The 24,337-nt window shown below is 35.0% G+C and overlaps 1 protein-coding gene and 1 long non-coding RNA gene across 2 annotated transcripts; both read left to right on the plus strand.

Moving 5' to 3' along the window:
- Positions 1-354: 354 nt before the first annotated feature.
- On the plus strand, positions 355-16,280 carry LOC150103123 (uncharacterized). Its single transcript, XM_090398099.1, has 6 exons — positions 355-431; positions 8,968-9,084; positions 11,576-11,791; positions 12,367-12,398; positions 16,022-16,126; positions 16,218-16,280. Exons 1-6 carry the CDS (start codon positions 377-379, stop codon positions 16,278-16,280), a joined length of 588 nt encoding a protein of 195 aa, XP_090254225.1. The 5' UTR covers positions 355-376.
- Positions 16,273-19,658, plus strand: LOC150103124 (uncharacterized). The gene is made up of 2 exons (XR_016548832.1): positions 16,273-16,393; positions 19,484-19,658. It is a non-coding gene; the product is annotated as an uncharacterized LOC150103124 (long non-coding RNA).
- Positions 19,659-24,337: the final 4,679 nt, after the last annotated feature.

Genomic DNA, 24,337 nt, shown 5'->3' on the forward strand with positions numbered 1-24,337 from the left:
TTTTTACCTGTAATTTCCAGTTTGTTTTGATACTTCAATGTTTATTACTATTCTTGTCCTTTAAGAATACCTGAGGAAGGCTGTTATAAGCCGAAAACTAGTCATATTATTCTTATTAAAATCTTATATATATATATATATATATATATATATATATATATATATATATATATATATATATATATATATATATATATATATATATATATATCGTATTTGGTGGTAGAATTCACAGTATCGCTTTCACGTGAAGTTTTATTCGCTTATGCCATATAAACCACTTATATTGTTTCAGGTCAGTATTGTATGGTTCTAGAAGTGAGGAATTCTTAATAAAAAACATGAAGCAAAATCAAATACCCTTAATGATATCTGAATGACGCATTTTTTGTTTTCAAAGAAAGAAAAAAAAAGAGGAAGAATAAACATGGGTAAGCCTACTAATTAGCATTATTTTGAAAGAATTAACATTTCATATTATTAGAAAATATTTTTAAACTAATCGTCCCTTCGTAATTGCCATACCGAGATATAAGTTCCGAGTAATGATGTTAATCTCTGAATGTGCTGTGGCATTACAGATAACCTAATAGAGACACAACGGAAAGAAGAACATCAAGTACAACAAGAATTAGTAAGAAAAGCACTCTTGACAGCAGCGTTATTTTCTAACCATAGCCAGTCCCCGCTTGTTGTCAGTTTTTTAAGAAGGGTGAAAGGGGCATTGTCGCTTTCCCTTTCCTAGCTGAAGGAAGTTCAAATTACATTTAAATGAAGATGGTGATTTTCATCATTAGATGTGATACTACCGCCTTGTTTGCTGGAGACATCCAATAATTAAGTCATGTTTACTTAATTGTAAAGTAGTCCCTTATCTTTTCCTTAAATATCCTACCCTTCCTACTATAGAATGTGACGTCTTCGAAGGATATTTTAACTTGAACCTAATGGTAGCATGGTAGAAAGAACAGGAATTGTTTACGAATAACATTAGCGACATGTGGGAAGGAACGCAGAGCACGCTTCTAAGGAGCTTTGTATACTCTTCCCACATACGCATACACGTGAGCGGCACACGAGCTCTCTTTAGTTCATGATCCTCTCGACCTTTTTTTTTTTCACCCCGCCCCCCCAGGATAAAATGAGAAGCGGCTCTTCAGTATATAAGTTATGAAATCGCCAGACATGAATGCAGAAAATCTTAAGTATTTCAAAGAACAGTCAAGTAATCCTATTTATTTTGTTCATTTATGATTGCCAAAAGCTCATGTTGAAGCTCCAGTAGCTGGCTCAATAATTTTAGCTGGGGTACTTTTAAAACTAGGAGAACTTTCCCGCAACCCTCAATCTTTTCTTTGATATTAAATCTTTTTGACTCATCTTATTTTTAATGCAGAGTTTAGGTCTCAACTTGGTATGATTTCCTCTCCTTCGCACAGCATTCTGCTATTAACAAATGGGATGATATACGAAATTTCCTCTGCTTCGTCGGAGTATTACTTTTGATCTTGTAATCTAAACATTCACTCTGAACACATTTGAGAATTATTCTCACTAGCATACTTCCTTAAACATTCATCCCTTAAAATAAATATCAGGACAAAATAAAGTATACCAGAAATGACTTAAGAATATCCTCAGCTTTCCTCCACGTACATGTAGCTGGAAAGGAATCAACTAACAAATCCAGTTCTCCTCCTTGGCTTCTCTAAACAAGCCACTGACTGAATCGCACCTATGAAATGAGCTGTAACGGTATCGTCTTTAGCACCGTGGGTGGGCTAACAGTTAGCTAAGACGGTCTTCTGTCCAATCCATTTCAGACCTTTAAACACGCCGGCGGTGAATACATTTACTAACTTCTCCCTCTCTCTCTCTCTCTCTCTCTCTCTTTCTTCTGGATATAGACCGTGTTCTAGTGCATCATCGCTGAGAGAGCTTCAGCAACATGGATGCTCAAGTTTTCTTTTGATATTTACTATCGTTTTCTAAACTTATGATTCTGTCCTGTCCAATGGTTTGAGGCACAGGTGACGGAATCTTGCGCAGAAAAGTAAAAAAAAAAAAAAAACAGGAAAAGAAAGCATCCTGATGAGAATGTCAAAGTTGATCACCAGTTACTTTTTTTCTATTATTTTAAAAAGGATTTAGTTGAAAGTCACTGCTGGTCAACTTTGGCATTCTAACCAGGATGCTTTCTTTTACTGTTTTTTTTTTTTTTTTTTACTTTTCTGCGCAAGATTCCGTCACCTGTGCTTCAAACCATTGGGCAGGTGCTATGAAAACTTTCGGAGAAATGCAGACTGACGCTTTTTCCACGGTGCTTGAGGTACAGCACAAAGTCCTTCTGAACAAGCTTCATCCTAATGTCTTTTATTGTCTGTCTAATACATTTTACAATACCATCTTTTTCTCTGGCAGCAAACAGTGCGTGACGAAAGACATCACATTTTATTCTCATCCTTCAATGTCGCATTCCCAAGGCTTTTCTCCTTTTATATATAAATAATCTTTTGCTGACTTCTGATGGAGAGTACTGCAAATTCGTGCATAGTAAAATAACATAACGAATAAACAATATCCAGAAGCTATAAATTAGTCATTGGAGGAAAATTGTAGATAGGAAGTTAGTAATGATGTAATTTTTTCATGTAGTACTGTCATATCCTGTACACCCCTTGAGGGTACATGGCAGGAATTTGATGATGATGATGATGATGATGATAAATTAGTCATCGTCTTAAATGCCTCATTTCCTTATCATTTACTAATTGGAGACAAATAACCTGGCCACCTTCTGTTTCTTAAAACATTAAAAAAATCTTTACAAACAAAAATGTTGAAGCTCAACATTTTTGTTTGTAAAGACAACTCAATTTTCAGTTTTGAAACTAAATTGCTTTACTCAAGATCCTGTTCATCAGAGAGCAACTAGACTGTTAAATGATCCCTCTGTTATTAACTGCATTCTTTATCTTACTCTTTCCATCCCTCTCTTACAATGGCATTTATAATTTCGCTGCTATCCTCTAAACCTCTTAAAACTATAAAAAAGATTAATAACTTAATTACATAAGAAAAAATTAGTAAATGTTATAATTTATTTACTACAATTTATGTAAACAGCAAATATGTTTAAATAATTTTATTTTCACTAAACCAAACTATTTAAGAACTAACATTCATCATAATAAAAATAATTTTCAATTTATGAAAATATTTTGAATATCTCTATACCATTTGATATCGTATTAAAGAGAACTTTCCTTTTGGTTAAAAAAAAAAAGGAAAAAAAAAAGCACCTTGAAAAATATGAACACATAGAAACAAAACTCAAATTTTTGATTGAACGTCCTCAAGGGAAACCAAGTTATCAAATATTTGCGTAAATACCAGTCGATCACACGACTCTTTTGACACGTGTTTGTCTCTCACACATGCGCTATAAATAGATGTGAGAAATTCCCGATGGTATTTGAATATACAAGTGCAGATACCGATCGCCAGAATGCTGTTAGCACTGACAGAATGATCATCCAAGAGGCTAAATGGGTAAACAAATCGTTCGCTTTCCTGTTTCTAGGAGACTTCATTAATCGATCCTCAATGAGCTTTTCCATATTTAACTAGGGCGATGCAGTATTAGGTATAATTCTTAATATATTCTTTTTTCAAATTCGGAAAAATTTGTCATAATATTTTTCCGTGACTGATTATAAATTGATTTTTAAAAGTCTGGTGTAAACATCTGAATATAATTTAAAATCAGTTCCTTCAAAATTCCAATGAAAAATAGTTTGAAAACGAGTTCGTTTTATTTTTATTTTGCCGATTGAGAAAGGCACGATATTCTATAATTATTAGTGACCCTTAAAAAAATCGTACTTCATGGAGGTTTAGTGAAATCAAAACACCAGATGTGTCCGAAGATTAAATGTTCATTTCAATTCGATTATTCAGTTGGGAGGTGTTTTGGCATGCAAATTAGATACTTCACTATTTTGTAATTTTTCTCCTGTCACATCCAGTGGATTCGCACTTATGTAAAATAGCTTGTAGTGTAAAAACAAAAAAAGCCCAAAAAGCAGTTATTTTTGAAGATATTTTGCTTGGACTGCACAAAAAAGTTTAATGACCTTATTGCACTTCTAATTTCTGTTCAGTGTGCGTGTAGAGTGATAATGTTATCCATAAACATTAAAAAAATAATCAAATATAAACTACGTAGTCAAATTAAACTCGATTTTCCTTTTGGCGCCATCTATCGTTTTTAGGAAGAACTAATCCCTTATTGTTAAAATATTGCTGTTATTATAAAATAAATAAATAAATAAACCAATAAAATTATAGAATTTTATAATAATAAATAATAAATAAAACAAATACATAAATAAAATTATAGACTTTTTTAAAAATTTTTATTCATGAAATTTATTTATTGAAACTAATTATTTGAGACTTATTGAAACTATTTTATTAAAAAAAAAGCAAAAGAATTAGGGAAAATGATGCAATACTTCTGAGAAGAGGCCGCAATATTAATGCTCGTTAATTACTTTCTATTTCTTTACGTTTCCAATATTGAAGCTACATAGAAAGCATGAAATATACGTTCATAAAACCTGATATTCCAAATCGGATATTCCCCACTTTTCTTATCTTTATTGCTACTCCTCTCTCTCTCTCTCTCTCTCTCTCTCTCTCTCTCTCTCTCTCTTTCGATGTCTGACTGTTCTAGTCGAAGAAAATATCAAAGAAAAATTAATTGACACCATTCCAAATGCACTGTATTTCCATTATATTTAAGATCATTTGTCCTTTCAGATCTGCAAGACAAAAACTGAATGGCTGCCAAAATTTATAAATTATATAAAAACTACCCTCAATCCATTAAAAACGACGTGCATTATTGATATTAAAAAAAAGAAAATAATAAAATTTTAAGAAAGGAAAGCAAACAATTTTTAAAATTGTTTGCTTTCCTTTCTTTTTTAACCTGTGCTGTATTTCGTAATATAGTAGAGAAATTTATGATACAGTCGTGTCTACTTTTAACTTCATGGGTAGATGAGAACAATATATCTTGACGAGCCTTTGCTATGTGAGGATTTGTTGAACATTTTTGGTTCAGACAAGATTGATATGTAAAGGTTTTGTAGAAAACTTTTCACCGAACTGTAGACCTGTTCTTCGTAGTAATTCTCAATAAAGGGCAGTAAAAGTTTAATTTAGGATTTCAAATGCATATACGACGATGGGCATTCGAGTTTGGTAATCGTTAAAAGTAATAAAGTTATTTTATTGTGGCCGGAGCCACGTAGAATTTATAAACACACACACACACACACACACACACACACACACACACACACACACACAAACAAACGAGTTAATATATTATGAAGTGAACAGATTCTTTTGTTAGAGAAAATTATAAAATAAAATTGAATGCATTGCAAGCTTTTAATATCTTCTGCTAAATTCATTTCGAAATAAATCTAAAAAAGTACTTTCCTTCCTGATTTCTTTTTTTTTTTTTTGCTTTCACTGCAAAACAAACTTTGAAGTAAAATTTCGTATCCCTGCGACATTTATCAAATATTTAATTATTTGGTAGTTTGGCCAACAATTTGATTGATAAGAGAAAAACCTCTAACTTCTATACCAAATCGTTTGGATTTCAAAAACGAAAGAGTGAGAGTAAGAAATTGTAAGATTGAAAGGCACTCTTAAAATGTCGTTTACCATCCGCCTGCAATGAAACTGATATTATTGGTAATAAAACACCTTTCGGACACACACATACACACACACACAACATTCCTGAGTTAAAATTTTCTTTTATTTATTTATTATTATTTTTATTTTATTTTATTTTTTTTTTGAATTTTCACGGGGGAAGACACAAGAGAAGGATGTTGAAACAAACTGAGGTAAAGTGATAATTTGAATCCTAGATCAGGTTCAAGGTCTATAAAATAATTACTAATAATATAAATGATAAATTTCGAGATATAATGGTAGGGAAAGCAGCAGAGTTGTGTAGGACAAGCGGAGGCAGAACAGAGGAAATATGATGTGGAAGCAAAGAGTTGTAAAAACAGTTTTTTAAAATAAATCGTTTCAGAAGTTCATAAAGACTAGATAAAGTAATTAAATTGTTTAAATTGTTTGAGGAAAGGCTATGCACAACTAAATAAATAAAGAGGAAAAGTAAAGAGATGACTAGAATTTACAAATAACCGGGAGGCAGAACAAAGAAGGGGAACATTAATTTCCCCTTCTTTGTTCTGCCTGAGCTGACAGTTTCTGTTGTTGCAGATCACATCTGACAATTTGATCTACTGCATTGCACTGATTAGAATATTTATGAAATGCACTTTCTCATTGTTTTATGCACTTAAGAAGACATAGATTGTTGCTGTGCTGGTACCCACTTCGCGATAAATGTTTTAATTAGCTCTTGAGATACGTTTTTCTGCTTTTATTAATAATGGCACTGCAGTTATGCAATTACAATCAGATATGGGCTCATCCATAAAATTTATAACGTAACGCAAGAGAACTAATATTTTTGACAGACACACACAGTTTATTTTATTATTCACGCCATTTTGAGATATAAAGAAGAATAGCTATATCACAAATCAGAATAACTCCTGGTCAACTTTCAACGAGATTATTACATGAATATTTTTACTTCTTATATATTACACAGTGCGATACTTGTTTGTTTTGATTCACTGTTTAAAAAATTCGATGCTTACGGTTTTAAAGAAACACAAGGATGTTTTCTTTTACATCCGTCTACTTTACTTACTTGAACCAAACAAATATCCACTCACTTAAAAATGTTCGAAAGCTCATAGTGTGTGTGTGTGTGTGCGTGCGTGCGTGCGTGCGTGCGTGCGTGCGTGTGTGTGTGTGTGTTAATCTTGCAATCAGTGATACCATACTGAGATGGAAGCACAGGGAGTTAACTGCAGCGTCGTCTTCAGTGCTGCAAAGAGCGTGTACAGTGGGACCTGGAAGCTTGGAAAGCTGTGTTATGAAGCGACGATTCACACCACATCCTCTAACGAACAGATGGGCGGGTGTTGGTTTGGTGAATGCCCGGTGAACTCCGAATTTCATAGTTGGAGTTACGCACTCTTTCCAGAGTCCGTAACCCCCAACTATGAAATTTGGAGGTGATGGTATGGTTCTGCTTTTCGTCTTTTCGCCTCGGACCTCTGTTTGTAGTCCCACGAACATCGAACTCCGAGCGATATGTGAACACTTTGGATAATGCAATACTTCTACTTTTCTACGGGGCGTTTCTATGGACATGAGCATTGTCTCTTTCAGCAAGACAAGCGCTCGCTTGGCAGTGGCATTGGCATACGTAAAAAGAAATTCTGGGCCAACCCCTACAAATACCCCTACAAAGGCGCGCATAAGGTTCAAGGATCTTCTCTCTGTACGTCTGCACAGCTACGGTGTCTCTCAAAAACACGAAGAGGAATGCGGCAGTTGATCACTATTCCTCCCCACACGAGAATACTGCCTCCCTTTCTCTGAAGTTAGAGGGAATGCTACGCATTCCTCGTTTTCTCCATATCAAACGTCTATAATTTACAGGCTAAAACGGGACTCCATAGAGAACAGAACCGATCCATTTGTTAGGATTGTTACAAGTAACATGTTCATACGTCAGTTTCGACGAGCTCTGCAGTGGTTTGTGGTTAATGGGATACAAACCATTGGCTTCTTTGCGTAGAATCCATTTGAATTGAACTTTCACAACACAATCCGCTCGAAAATATTTCCATCTGTGACCGCAACAGCCTCAACAGATGCGACTCCATATAAGACCGGCTAACTCACCTTTAGTTGAAAAGCCCTGTAAAAGTTCTTCACGTCATAGAGATTCGAACCCAAGTCTTTCCAACCAATGGGCTTTCTTCTATACTGACTTAGCTATGACATTTAGATCTTCACTTTGTAAAATTGCTTTGCTGTAAATAACATTCAATTCATATTTTGAATCGAAGCGAGCATTATTATATAAACAATAGATACACCAGCATTGTTATGACTTTTCTTGTTAATGATAGTCTAATGAAGAAGCATTGTCCATAATATGCTGGGAATTAATACATCTTTCTACCACAAAGCTGCAGAGGTTGACTAGAATGAGTTTCTTAAATGCGTGAATAGGTTTTATAAGAATAGGTGTCATGAAAGGTAACTCCTCTTGAACCTTCCAGCAGAGATTTGTTTTTACTTTCAATTGAATCTGTATTTTCAGTAGAAACAATGGTACTTACTACTATATTAATGAAGCACTATTTCATCTTCTTTCTCGTGAACCAAGTTGCAATTTTAAGTACCAAGTTAAGTAACATGAACACGTAGAGAATTTTTTGAATGTTTTATGTATTAAATGCGGAATTATATAGAAAACGCTGAGGATGGGCGTAACAAAATTATCCAATTTTCCATCTGGTGTATTTCACTTTCTTTGAAATATCTGATTTTCTAAGTAAAATAATTCTCAGCAACATGATACATAATTCGATCGAGGATGTTCAAACGTTATTTTCTATTCTATCTATTTACCCGAAATTATCTATTTTTAAAAGACCTAAATATAGGTTATCTTACTTCACTAAAACTGGCATTCTCCCTCTTGTCAGAATGAAAAAAATCGGGAAAAAAAACCGTAATGTTTGTACTCAGCAAATAACACACAAACTTCACAATATTGGAATGCCACTATCTTTGAAACATTTAAAACGCTTGTGGTAATTTTTTATTTCTACTTTAATTCCCTGATATCGATTTGACTGCATTCCGGTTTCAATATGAATTCGGTTCAAACAACAAAAAAAAATTCCAAATAGTATTAATTTTAGCTTATATATTAAAACATCTTATTGTTAAGGGGAAATGATACCAGTTTGTGATTTATTCCTTCTCTTTTAGCTACAGTGGCCTTGATGTTCACGATACTGCTGAGCAACATCAACTCAGCAAACTGGATCCTTGACATCCAGAGACAAAGCTGGATCTCCAACAGTCTTATAACATTGGAACCACCAGGTTAGTCCTTTTCTTTACTGCATTTATACTAAATCTCGACTATGTAATGCGATAATGACCTTCGATCATATCAATGCCTATTAAAAAAATAAAAAATAAAACTCCGCTAAAAGCATCCACAAAAGCCATCCCATACTGACATCGTCAGCACTATGCTCTATATTTGAGACTTGGGACGATGCGATACTGTTAGAAGAAATTATCGGACTGTCACATCATTAGTTTGTTCGGTTGAAGAAAATTGTGCTGACGATGTCAGTAACAACATTATCATTTTTGTTCTTAAATATTTCACATTTAAGCAACTTTATACATATAATTATTAAAATTTATTGTAATTACATTATTTGTCTCCAAATTTCTCTAAATTTAAATATATTTCTTTGATATTATACTTCTATTAATATAGTTTTATATTGTTGTCTTTATTTCTCTTATATATTAATTAATTTATTGTTTTTTATTTATTATATTATTATTTATAATTCACGTTTGTTATGAAGTTTTATAGGATGACCAACAATTTGTTAATAACTTCGTTTTTTTTTTTTTTTTTTTTTTTTTAATGGAAGCATTAGTTTGCCCATTTGGTTAGCTTAACCAAATAGGATAATAGGATAATTTATCCTTCAATAAATACTTAATAAAAGTTGCAGAGCGTTTTATTAGTTAAGCTTTGAAATCAATTTCAATTCAAAACGTTTGAAATCTTTTTTTCAAATCAGTAGAATCCTCACTCTGTAATCTAGTTTATGCTTACTTCATTACAACCCTTCTTGGCAGTACAACCCAACTTTGGCAAACAAAGGAATGCTTAGACAAATATTAATTAAGGGTAATGATAGCTAAAATTAGTCTTTTGTCTTGGAACAGTTTACTGAATAATGCAGTGAGTAAAAAGGCTGCTTATATTATTATGAAACAATCGGTCCTAAGCTCTTCCCAGACTTCTTTTTTAACTCACCTTTGCCTAGCACAGGTAGGTTCCCCCTGATTCGGAGTTACGTCGAATTAACGCAGCCGGCACAACCACTCCTCCGCTACATCCCCTAAGAACAGGTATTTACACCTTCTGTCCAAAAAGAAACCGAACTTTTTGAAAACAGAAGAAACTAGTGGCGCCACCTGTTGTATCTTTTCTGTTGTCGAAAGCGGCAACCTTCATTAGTGTCGTGTCAACTGTTTATGATATTTGTTTCATCAGAAGCCGAGTTATAGTGTCAAGAGTGTCGGAAAATGAGTTTCACAGAGAGCTCCGATTGACTTTTTTGTTAAAATTGGTAAAAGTTTTACCGAAACGCATCAAATGCTTCATAAAACCATACGATGATGAATGCTTATCCCGTACTCAAGTTTACGAGTGGTTTAATCGATTTCAAAGTGGTCGTGAGACGCTTGAGGATGACGAAAAGCCCGGCCGTCCAAAAACTGGACTGAGCGAAGTTAAAATCCCAAAAGTGCGTGATTTCATCAAAGACAACCCGAAATCATCCGTGAGATTGATTGAAGATGAATTGGGGATTCCAAAATCAACTGCGCACAACATTTTGACCGAGAGTTTGGGCCTTCGTAAATTGACTTCGCGATTTGTTCCCCACAAGTTGACCGACGACCAAAAAATGTATCGAATTGAACACTGCAAGGACCTCATTAAAACCGCTCGTAAGGGCTCAAACCTCCTTGAAACGATCGTCATTGACGAAACGTGGTGTTTTGAGTATGAGCCCGAAACGAAGCGCCAGAGTGCTGAGCGAAGACCGCCAGAAGAGGGGCATCCGGAAAAAAGTCGCTTGGAGAAATCAAAAGCAAAGACAATGCAGATTTGTTTCTACGATTCCAAGGGCATTATTCACAAAGAATTCGTTCCGCCTGGCCAAACGGTCAATGGTGAGGTTTATCTCGAAGTTTTGAAGCGATTGATAGCGAGAATTCGTCGCGTACGGCATGAATATCGCAGCTGGTCACTTTTGCACGATCTCATCGTTCGAACATTGTGAGACAGTTCGAAGTTTTTGACAGTTTTTTGGCAAAAACCAATTGTGTGTTGGATCACTCGTCCGATATGAAAAACTCACTTAACGAATTAATTAACCCTGCCAAACGCTCTATCGAAGCTGAGGGAGAGTATATTGATTGAAATAAATGATTTGAATAATTATAATTGGCCTGTGCTTTATTTTCTATCAAAAGTTCGATTTCTTTTTTTAGACAGAGGGTGTATATCTGTAGATCTCTGTCTTCACAAAGCCGTTTGTCTGTTTTGAGGGGAGCAAAACTATTTACTTCCATATGAAACCGTCTAACTCACCATTTGATTGAAAAGACCCGATAAAGGTACCTCACATCATAAATGGAATTCGAACTCGGTGGGGGGGGGGGTCTTTCCAACCTATACCAACTTAACTACGAAGGCTCCTTAACTTAAGTGTCTATAAATTTACATTCATTAACACTTCTTTTATATCCGTTCGTTTTCTGTTTTGCATTGCAGATACAACTTTAGAAGATCGAGACCAGCGAAGTCCGTATAAAACTTTGATTCGAAAACTTGTCAATCATAGCAGTGATTTACCAAGTTTGTTGCCGAATATCTTCCGTGTCTTCTTTACCTTGCCCTTTCGTTTACTTGCGCTGTTAGTAGCGGTAGCTGTTTGTCTTATCTGCGTATCGAAGCTGTTTTGTCTGATCTACGATTCAATTTATACAGGTGAGTGTATGTTTGTTTGTTCTTATGTACATTAATATAATGTAAAATTTGAATTCTGGCAGAATCCTTCTTTCTTTATTATTTTTAAAAATAAGATTAGCTCACCTTATTATAGCGCTAATATAATACCAATTCTACCTCTTATCTTTTTTTTTTTTTTTTTTTTTTAAAAACGAATTTCCAGTTTAATTTGTTCTTCCAGGACATACAGTCCGATAATGATCTCCAAGCAAAATAATAATAATAATATACTTTTTTTATTTTATTAGTTTCGTAATTGTCATTAGATCAGTATTTTTCATTTTATTTGCAATAATATTCTTTAAAATTAGCCGAGTAAAATGTTAAATTACTACTTTCCTTGTCAGTTTCGATATAACACTAGCAGCTACTGAGTTAACCAAAGGCAGAGTATAATTTCCTAGGCCTATTTTACTAGCTTAAGCCATATTAGTTAGTCACTGGTATTAGATGCGATTTACTCTAGCGAATAATATGTTAATTTAGATCTTTAGAAACTTGAAATGAAAATGACGATATAAATATATTTCAACATTTCTTATTTTTGTTGGCAGGTTCCACTTCGTCGACACCAGATAAAACGTCTGTAAGTATGAGAATATTAAAAGTAGATAGCATTAAAAAATCAGATGATTCACCACTTAACTAATTAATATCACTGAAATTGTTAAGCAAAGGTTGTTTTTATATTTGGGAGAGACACACGTCCTGACAGACTATTTAGGATTCGTCCTTAAATTATGTGATATTTTTAAAAGAGAAGGAGGATATCTGAAATGTGTTATGTAATAAGAGAATTATTTTTCCAAGTCTTCCAGACAAATAAAAAATCTCATGCTTATATGTTCATTATGATCTGTGTAATTGAACAAATAGTGGCCTACGACTGAATCAATAGCAAAATCACGAGCTTCCCCAAACAATATTTGATGACCTTTCAGGATCTTCAGAATTATTATACGATCCATAAGAGCCTTCGTTGCCCCACTCTTGTTTTCACTACAAAGACTGCGCCTTATCGCAGTATGACAATTATGTCTCCGGACTAGATTTTTTTAAATTATTTTTTAATGTATATTATTAGATGATGGACATTAAGATTAGATATTAATGTCCATTATTAGGTTAATATCCTCTGCGAAGGACAAATAGCCTCCTCTCTGTTATCTTGAAGTTTGTAGGTTCCCTTGTTCATGTGGACTTTGTTATTATGCGAAAACTGGTCGTTCTGTTCAGATTCGTCTAGAAGAACATCAACAGTATATTTTACTTCAAGAGTGTGATAAGTCTAGTTTAGCCAGCCACGTCTTATTCACTAGACATAGAATTCATTGCGACAAAACTAAAGTCCTATATAAAAGTTATTTTCTTCATGAAAGAATATATAAAAAAAGTCGTGAAGCTCACATTCACAGTCCGAACCTCAACAAAAACGATGGCCTTAAACTTTCTCAGTTTGGGGAAGAATTCTTAAGTAAACTCTTCATTCCTGTGTTTCTTAATATCGTAATTATTTACATTTACTTCTCTGAATTCTTAGTTTGTAGATGTAGATATCCACGCGCTTGCAATATTTAGTGTTGTTCTTATTGTTTATCTCTTTTCAGCTGTATTGACAATAGCTAGGAGATTCTACAAATTCTACAAATAATAAATATTTTCCTAACGAAAGTGTTATACCGTTACAGCATAATAATTTTGCCATCGTGTCGTGCGCTTATGTTTCGATGTTTAGATTTATTCAGGCTAAGACAGGCTGTAATATTTATTCCATTTATGTCATGTAACATTGTTGTTCATTGTAATAACGTCTGCATTATAAGCCTTTATAATTCAAAAGTTCTAAATAGTACAGCTGCAGTATCGATTTAAACATGACGATGACATCACAACTGAGTATCATGAGTAGGAGTTTTTGTCCGGTGAACAAGAAAAATAAATTTTGTCTAACTGATGGAAACTGCGAATGTGTCTGTGGCAAGTCATAGTTATCCCAATTCCATGTTTCCTTTGCGTGTTAGGGCCAATAGTTTATCACTGCCAAAAAATAATAAGAAACCAAGTAACTTGGCTTCTTATTTTGAAACCTTTTGAAACATTAATGCTCTGATAGGGCGGTGGGCAGTTAATCCTGTTTACATAGTATATTATGGCTGTCAATTGCGTCTATTCTTTCATTCCGAGTTTGCTAACCAGAAATTCGGGATGAAACACCCAAATTTCCGGAAAGAAGAATCCATTTTATGAGACCGGTTAACTCACCTGCAGTTGAAAAGCCCTGATAAAGGTTTTTAACGTCCTGGTCGGGATTCAGTTGATTCACTTATTAACCAAAGTTTTGTTTCTACTTTTTGCCGAAGTTTCAAAATTTTTATGACAGCAGTTTTTCGCATATTTCGTTGCCCTTTGTTCAAAGAATAGGTATGTTTACTGGTGGTCTAATGGTGTTGTACTCAATGGGCAAGTTTGAAGAGCGGTCAAAACTTCCGTGAGATTCTGCTGAAGTGCTAGCTTTTGATTAACAGAATTTGTTTTTTTTATCCATTTTGTCTTATGCATCGGAGATATGGAAACTAATACAAGCAATGGAAGTGAAAGTTTTAAGGACAATGTTAGCAAAAACTAGCGAAGTTATAATAAGAATTGTTGACGTTAGGAATCGTTTGAGACTAGAAAGTGTTGAAGAGATGCTTGTAATCTCTCACTTGAAGTGGTTTGTACATATAATGAGAATGAATTTAGAAGAATACCAAGAAGAATCTATGAAACGAAAATTTTAAGAGACGAAACCAAGAGGAAGACCACACAAAAGTGAAAAGACCAGATAGGAGAAGATTTAGACAAAAGAAACCTAAACTGGAACAGTGTTCATGAAGAAAGAATTTGGGAAGATAAGAAGAAATGGACAGCTTTGATCCGCCTGAAGTGACAGTTTCTGCTGAAATAGTTGTTGATAAGGAAGAACGTGTAGGTTTGTCCCAAGGCCATGCTATTAGACATGTGACTCGATTACTGGAAAGGCAGTTCTGTTTGATAGGCTCCAAAATATTTTAACAAATGACTGCTTAGGAACTCAACATATCAAGAAGGAAGACAAAATGCTATTCCGCAAATAAGAACGATACTAAAAGAAAAATAAATCTAATCCTTATCCTTACTTTTAGTTCTGGTAAGCATACCAGGAAATGACTACATGTGTCATTCGCAGTGCGAATGACACATGTCATTCGCAGTGCGAATGACATGAAGGTGACATACAACCATACAACCGTTGTATGTCACATGAAGGTGACATACAACCATAAGAACCAGAATTTAATAGTTGCAAATGGAACTTATTGAATAAACGGTGTCAGATCAATTAATTGTATTTTATATCATAATATCTTATCTATAGATTGTCGGAAGGAAAGATAATGCCATCATATTTGAACCCATCATGGAAAGAAAATAAAAAGAGATAATGGATTTCATTTACAATCTGAACAATCCCTGATGGTCAACATCGTCACATTCGCTGTAAAACCTTGATGCAACATAGATAATGATGATTTTGAACAGAAAAATATTTCGAATTAAACATTTCGAGTGTTTACTGTAGCTTTCTTTAAACACACTGGACATTTGATATAACTACATAAATTTCGGTCAGTGACAAATCTTAAAAACACTCGAATCTTCCTATGGTAACTGTTTTTCTTTGTGTTTCTAAAAATAATTTGCAACCAGCATTCTAAAGGATTCGCTTTGAAGCGAACTCAATCAAAAACACTATATAGCTTCGCATTAGCTTCCCTTTCTCTGGTATACGATTTGAATGAAAGGGTAATTGATAATAATTACATTTTACCAGGTTACAACTGTATCGTCACCTCCAGCAATCAGTCTATTCCACTGTCCGAGAACAGGCACATCAATTAAGGATGGTATTAAGAGTTATCACTGAAAACAAATTAATTTGCATTCAAAATACGAATTACCTAACAGAGAATACGTTATCTTCTTGCATTAGCCAGCTCTGGTTAATATCAAAACGAGCAGGACCTCGCTTAATCGGCTTTCCCAAGTAAAGAAACTTACGTAGAAAACCTTTGCATATTTCAAGGCTCTCTTTTTTTTTTAAAAAAAAAAGTTGTTTTTTTAACCTGTAAGATTTTCAAGTGTTTAAATTTTATCTTAAATTATTCTAATCAAAGATTTTTTTTTCAGGATGTCACCCTGTTATCAGAATGTCTGAGTGTATTGTGCAGAAGCCATCTTTGTTTAGAACATCAGGACTCCTTAATAAAAAAACTCTATTGTTTGTTGAACAAGGTTAGTAAAGAACTAGTTGTAAGAAATAAGAGAATCCTCTCTGTGAAACGAGACCTCGCTGAACTCCATGAGAGGCTCTCTCTACAACTAGACATACAAAGTAGTTACATGGACCAGCTGGAGAGAAGGAATATGGAGTTGGAGACGGCACTGATGTTGAATGAAGAGTTCTATGCTGAAGGTGACTCCTTAAATATTGCTAGCGACAGCGCATACACTAAATGGAACAACTCAGATAGTAGTAGCCAAGAGAGGACATTGCCAATGGTACGGTAGGACTTCATTTATTTGTAACTATATTTATTTTTTATGAATTCACTTAACAAAGCCAATCATGAATTGTATCTGTCAGCGTAATTCTCAAGCTGTTGACCGGTATAGGATTAACAATATGCTCAATCAGAGAAAATGCACAAGCATTCATCTTCATGATGTCCTAAACTGCATGGTTATAATTTGTATAGTGGCGTCAACAAGAAAGATTAAGGAATATAAAAAAGCGAGGCATAAAATATCTTAGCAAGGGGCTTCTTAGTTGTGTGGCGGGATTAAAATCCTGAATTTCACATTTTAAGTTGTTACGCAGATGCTTCAGCCAATATATGAAATTTAATGAAACATTTGTTATTTTAATTGATGTAAGCCTATTGAAAACGGCGCTAATAATCTGTATGATAGATTAAAGGTTTCTGCCCAGTATCTTCAACAGGAAAATTATACTATGCTGCATATTGCTTGCAAACTAGGTGTTCCTTCAGTGGTCCAAATAAATGGAGATCACTGAGTACAAAATAAGGACCACGTGGGGATTGTTCAAAGCTCCCACCACAAAAGTATTACACAGTAAAATTTGTTCTTATACATGAATTTTTTTGTAGCCACTTTTACCAATTTGGCAATGAATTTCTGCCGGTGCTATTTACACGTTTATCTATATTTATACATATATTTATCTATCTACACATTTATGTATCTCTCCCCAGTCGCAATATTACCTAAAAAAATACAGTAATAATAAAATGAAAAATACGCTAATGCCTTTTATTCCCCATAGACAGTAGGTGAAGCTGTTTAGCCCTATCGAACTTTAGAAGAGGCAGTTAGTCTCCACTATAGCCAGTTAGAGATAGCTGGCCCAGACTATCAATAATTTTAAACGGTGAAGAAAGCCAAAGTATCGCCCTCTCGTGGACTCTAACTCCAACGTAATATATTATTGTCTGAAATATAGTGTGGATTCTTTTTTTGAATCGCTTGCATGCTGTTGCATATTATTTTTATTTTTATTTTTTTTGAAACATCCTCGTACTATTAGTGGTTGGTTAACATCCAACTGTTAAATGTTGAAAAACATCTTTTTAGCATCTGGAGAACAATACTATATGATAAATTAGTATAAGCAGACAAAGTATTTTTAATGTTTGACGGATTAAATGAACACTGGGAATTAAAGAGAGAATGATACACCTTTAAAAATAGATCGAGACGAAATACATCATATAATGATGGATTCACTGAGACTGATATTTAAAAAATAATAATAAAATTACACCAAGTATCTGTCCTAATGAATTCCATTAAGACAGTTATATTCTTTAATGATTTTAGAAAACTAATTTAAAATATCGATGTTAGATTTGTCTTCTGAAAAAACAACAATAATGATATGAATAGAAAGTTTAGAAAGAACTAACCTAAATTATAAAGACATAACTAGTGATATTTCTTTATGGCTATTACATATAAAGTTGTATCGAACAAGTTCACAATAGCATCTCTCTAAATCCTTCAGAAGATACTGAAATAAATTGGTATTCTTCAAGATTTAGTATGAATAATATTCAAGATGGATCTTTGTAAATAGATTACAGACAAAATTACGAACATATTTGACAATGAAGACAGAAAAAGAGACTGAACAAAACCTAAATAACATAGTGTTTGATCATTTACATTTAATAAGAAAGTAGTCACGGATAAATAATGACAAATGATAGCCACAAGATTATAATGTTAGCCTAAAAATTAGTTATAATGAGTTAGATTACCGAGAATATAGGATTTCTTAGCTGATTTAATTGTGGTTTGGTACATCGTACGTATTATGGGCAGCTAAATCCAATAATACATTTTGATGTATCTAACCGTGCTGTATATATACCATAATGTGTATTGAATTCTTTTGACAGTTAAGAGAAACACCAACTAATAAAACAGATGTTGTTTCATTTTACTTGTGAGAAAGAAAGATGTGATGAACACATTTAACAAGCAGTTTGAAGTCATGAAAATCTGAAGTATACAAATGACTTGATATCCATTAAGCGTCTACCGGGAAATGGATTTAAATTGAATGATATCATGATATGGAAAATAAAATGATTACAAACTTAGCAAATCCATTCGTTGACTCTGCATTTCATAAAAAAAATTATCGATGGCATAGTCACATTTTATGCAAGTACATGTGAATTTATTTTGGTAGATAAAGATTATACAATAACAAGATTGAAAAATTAGTAATATGAAAGTTTAGAAAGTGAACAATTTCCTTATATTAATTTGAAGATTGGTGATCGTCCATTAAAGTTAGAAAATAGTAGAGACATAACACATCATCATCATCATCATCATCATAATCATCATTAGTGGCTCTAACAGGTACTTGGATTTCGGAACCATTACTCCAGGATAAGGTGGATAGGCCTATAAGTATTCTTTGTTTGAAAACTTCCTATGTTCCACTGGTCGGGTTGCGAGAGGTAAAAAACCCCAGTTTCCGAGAGAGGAATAAAATTATTTACATTTTGTATAAATTAACTCAGTTTTCAACCTCCAGTTTCTTGTTTCTTCCAGAGTAGTCAAGAAAAAGTGTTTTCAACTTTGTTATATTGATATTTAGGCCTCCAAGTTGAAAAGAGTCGATCGCTTTAAACTGTGAATAGTTGTGTCGTGAGTTACCAGCAGGGCTTCGAAGAGAGTGAAGAAACTCATCGATGTTAAAATGGAGGAAAGAGGAGACTAAGGATCTCCTTGACGTACATCACCTATGTATGGGAATAGACTATGGGTGAGATAATCCAAAAACCCAGGGTTAAACACCAAACATGAAACTTTTCAAACTGCTTCGCTTCGTTTACCTACCATTTAAAAACAAACATCCATGCTCAAGATGTTTTGCTCCTCCTGTTCGTTAGAGAGAGAGAGAGAGAGAGAGAGAATGTGATGTTTGCTTGGCTAACTAAGGCTGGCAGGTGGAGATTTCAATCTGGACATGCATTCATAACTGATCGTTTAAGACCTGTTGCTTACTTCTTTTATTATTAGAGAATTAATGTACTTTTATTTTATTTTAAGGAAATGCTCTTCAGTAATGCAGATGATGATTTATTGGAGATGAAAGTCCAATTACACCAGGTTCATCTTCAGGGGCAAGATCTAAAAAGGAGCAAAGTAGATACTCCACAAAGTGCATTGATCAACCTGTGATCTACCTCCGATCAAATAAATCAAAAGTTTACTCCACTTTATACTATGCTAAAATCTCGGTATTTTGGTTTAAAAAACCACGATAAGAATTACGATATTAAAGATCAGCAAATTAAAGATAATATTTTTGTGTTCCAAGACATGCCTCTATCTTCTGACTCATTGATGACTACTCTTAGAATATTAATAGTAATAATGAGTTTAGTGATACCTTGACCATGACAAGAGATAAATGTATGTTAATATCAACAGAAAGAAATCATTTATTACTTTGCACTTTATCATAGGCTTTGGCCCAGCGGAGAATTAAGATATTCGGAATCTTAATCTGTCTAACTAGGAGCACAGAACTTGTAATGGTTTGTAATGTATGGAAACTTTCATAGTTTTGTAATGGTATATTTTTTTCACAAAACATAAAAAAGGATAAATTTACATCATGGATAACAAATTTTGAAAATTCACATTTTGAACTTTTTTTTTGGAAGCACATTTCCGTAAAAATATCAATAGAAAGTCATGTAAGAGGATGAACACACTCATTGTGTTTGTTGATTAATCCCATCAAAAACTTCTCCAATATAAACGCCTTTCTTTCAATGTCGAAAGATTTTCTCGTTTATGTATTCATGAGCACCATTGCGTGACTGCAGTGATTTAGATTTCTATATTTATTAATAGGACAGCAACATCTAATTTATAACAAACCCATTTGATAATTTATTGACCTCATTTCAGTCACGAAGGGTCTGTCTTTTCAACAATTCATTTCACATATATGGTAATTTGTTTTGCTCTATTAAATTAATAAATGTTATTTATTTTATTTATTTACGCATATGACTTTGTGAAACTGGCAAGTGAAATCTACAATCACAATATCCAGAAACAAATGATTAAAAACTTAACATGTAAAAGTTCATTATATAAAAGACAAACTGCTTTCCAAGTCTTCCTTTTTTTAAAAAAAAAAGAAAGTAATTACAACAACTACGGGTCAATGTCTGGAAAGCCAATTCAAGGCCTCATCTGTCTCCTTGTGGATGTCCTGTAGGTGGTCGTACACAATATGAGTAATCGTCTGAGTCAAGGGGAACAATCACTATAAGGGTGGTCTAACAGCCCTCATTTATGTAGTAGGTAGTCACATCTGCCCTGGTCAGTTCTGATCCTGTTGATTGATGACCAAATCTTTCTAGAAAGAGCAAAACCAGGCTGCAGAGCACAGGTATCTTCTACCAGGGAACTGTTTGTTGGGAGATTGTTGGACCAGAATTCTCTCCACATGTGAGGTGTTGGTGGCAGGGCAGCTTTCGTTCATGGAACAGAGAGGCTTTCTAGATTTTAGGTGAAGACCTGATGGATTTATGAGAGTCTGCTGCAGGGGCAGAAGTGGGTTGCTCATTTCTTTATTAAATTCTTTAATCAAGGCCTGTCTTCTCCGGATGTTTGGTAGAGCAATGTTAGATAGGATAGGCAGCCAGGAGAGAGAGAGAGAGAGAGAGAGAGAGAGAGAGAGAGGGGGGTGCTTCTCACTGTCCCACTAATTGTGCGCATAGTAGGTTTAGCTGGGTGTCTATAATGTTAGTGTGTGCACTTCTTTCTCAGACAGAGGCACAATATCCTGCTGCAGAGAATGCGAGGGCTAGTGCAAACGACCTTAAGAATTCTTCACCACAACCCCCAGGTTCTCCCAAGCCTTGAAATTATATTCTTTCTCGTTTTAATTTTGTTGGACAGATTGGTGATGTGCCTTTTATAGGTTAGGCTTCTGTCCAGGCTTACTCCAAGGTATATTTCGGATGAGGTCGTGTTCTACCATTTTTCCACAGAAAGAAAGGTTGAGTGTCGATTCGCCTCTGCATTGTTCAGGTGAAATACTGTGGACACAGTTTTTGTTGGATTTGGCTTCAAGTACCACTGCTTGAAGTACTCTTCCAGGATGTTCAGGTCTGTGTTCAAGGTTGCTTCCAGGTTTGCAAAGGAGGTAGATTGATGTAGGATCGCTAGGTCATCAGCGTACATATACGTGCTTGAGCTGGTATGTGGTAAGTCGAACACGTAGATGTTAAAAAGTAAAGGGGGATAACACAAAGCCCTATGGGAGACCGTTGTGAAGGAATCTGGGCCTGTTCTTTTTTCTTCCAGAGAATTAATAAATGTTATTAATTCATTTTTAAGAAGTGAATAACAGTTAGTACACATAAAACATATAGATTTAATTTATTGCTCGCATATTTTTTATTGTTGCAAGTATATTGTCAGGGAGAGAATAAAGGAGAACCGGAAAACGGTATTCAATTAACATACACTGAGTTAGCTTTGCATTAGGACACCCACCTAATAACGCGTTCGTCCACCTCTCTGTGCAAATACGGCTCGCAGGCGCCTAGGAACATATTTCACAAGGTGTCGAACATCCTCTATGCCTAACTTGACCCATGTCCGCTGCAGCAACTCAGTTCACGCTCATTCCGTGGAGGAGGATCAGTAGTTCTCACACCCCGGGACAAGGCAATATGGCGAATTCGTTGTCGTGTTCCTCCAACCATTCAGTAGTTGTATAAGCCCGATGACAAGGTGTGTTGCCCTGTTGAAAGATATCGCTGTGGTCGGGGTAGACCGCCTGCAAATATAGATGGGGTGATCGTTCCTGTAGCGATCACCATTCAGTGTTTGTGGAATGATAACCAACGGACCTAGGGCGTTCCAGGAGAAAGGAGACCTCAGACCATAATACCACCTCCACCGGCCTTTTGAACCCCAACTGCTGTGCAACAGGGGGATAGGGCTTCATGGTGTTTACGCGAACTAGGTCATCAGCAGGAAACGGGACTCATCACTCCAGACGACCTTCTTCCATCTGTAGAGGGTCCATTGCCGAAGTTCCTTGGCCCACGCGAGGCATTGTTTGCTATGCCTGGATGTCATCATGGGTACCCTTGTTGGTCTCCGGCTATGGAATCTCAGGCCAAGCAAGTTATGGTGCATGTGGAAATGGGTGGAATTGCCTCGCTATTGTACTGGTGGATGAGCTATTGCAAGTCGTTGCTGAGATACCAGTCATGACACCTGACACCTGACACTCACCTCTGGAATCAACCATGTGTGTGTGACTGACCAATGCGAGCCCTTCTGCTGGATATCTGTTCATTGTTAATCCAGTCTTGGTTACACCCTTGATACAGTAGTATGGGAGCAACCAACGAGTGCAGCTGTGTCCGAAATACTGGCACTTGCCCTCCTGGCCACAACTATCTTCCCCCAGTCGAATTGGCTTACATCGCCCGTTTCCCCCATTAATGGCAATTTAGTGATTACATGAAAAAGATAGGTGTGTGCCCATTTATATTAAGATACCACGTGGTATTTCGTTATGTGTACATCGTGGGGGGGGGGGGTTGTTCCTAATGCAAAGCTAACCTCAGTGTATTCAAAATATCATGTAGCATGCTTTCATTACTCGTGTCTTCTGCTACTAGAGTTCAAGGGAAGCAATAGTTAGTTACTGCAATTAGAAATTAGACACAAAGGTTAAACAATAAACTACTCTCTCTCTCTCTCTCTCTCTCTCTCTCTCTCTCTCTCTCTCTCTCTCTCTCTTTCTCACACACACACACATACACATGAATTGATTACTTTGAGATAGACATGCAATCAGAATAGCTTAAATTCCGAAAAAACTCTGGCTTAGTGTTAATGGCATAGGAGAGCAATGTCAACATCAGATTTCAAGAACTTAATATCATCTTAATCTTCTTGGACTGAGGGATGAGAGTTAATTTATCCTTGGTGGATGATAGAAAAGAGGACAGCTCCGAAATGGTTTGAAGGTGGTGGTGGTGGTGGTGGTGGTGGTGTGTGTGTGTGTGTGTGTGTGTGTGTGTGTGTGTGTGTGTGTGTGTGTGTGTGTGTGTGTGTGTGTGTGTGTGTGTGTGTGTGTGTGTGTGTGTTTGGATTAAATTTGTGAAGAATTCTTGATTATTATCATCCCATTCAGACTTCTATCGGTATGCTAATATTCCTTTAAGGTACGCTATGCGACTCGCTTAACATCTTGAAGTCTGGATGAGATGATATTTATTAAGCATTCTCTGGATGGAGACTTTATCGTATTCATTATTAACTGTAGTTGATTTTATGTTGTGCAGTTCTTCCAATACAACAGATTAGCTGAGCGCGATGTGAGTCTTGATTTACATCTATCTTCTGTGATGGAAGATGAGATGAGGAACTCTTTATTTCTTCGTTCCTTGCCTGGTGTTTATCAAACTACCTTGTTTTCCTGTCGGCTTTGTTATTTTGGACAGACAGGCTATTCTATTGAGATTAGAATTCAGTACCACCAAGCCCATAATTAATTAATTATCAATGGATATGTAAATTTCATCTACTAGTAAAAGTCAATTTTTATATGATGCTAAAATTGATAAGTTCATTGTTTACTTTGTCCAATATAGTTGCTTTGATGATGCTAATGCAACACTAAACCAACACTGTAAGTTTAGTAATAAACTCTATTCTTGCCGTCGGCTAAATTAATACAGTTACTATTTCTCTTGAATTTTAATAGTGCTTTCACTTGCTGTGACCAAGACGCGAGTAGTTAACTCATATCACGAAAAGCATGTCAACTTGAAATGTTGTTTTATGGATTTCCTTCATTCTCACCCTGACGATGTCCTTGTAAGGAAAGAAATATATAGGAACAACTAATTAAAT

The sequence above is a fragment of the Typopeltis vanoorti genome, chromosome 9, assembly GCF_054136105.1.
Source record: "Typopeltis vanoorti isolate ZY-2024b chromosome 9, IOZ_Tvanoo_1.0, whole genome shotgun sequence".
In the NCBI taxonomy this organism is placed as follows: Eukaryota; Metazoa; Arthropoda; class Arachnida; order Uropygi; family Thelyphonidae; genus Typopeltis; species Typopeltis vanoorti.

Excerpts from the sequence above, each read along its gene's own strand:
- LOC150103123 (XM_090398099.1), top strand. The coding sequence starts at position 377 with ATGACGCATTTTTTGTTTTCAAAGAAAGAAAAAAAAAGAGGAAGAATA. Across the intron at positions 9,085-11,575 it reads TATAACATTGGAACCACCAG|ATACAACTTTAGAAGATCGA; the intron begins GTTAGTCCTTTT and ends TTTGCATTGCAG. Across the intron at positions 11,792-12,366 it reads CTACGATTCAATTTATACAG|GTTCCACTTCGTCGACACCA; the intron begins GTGAGTGTATGT and ends TTTTGTTGGCAG.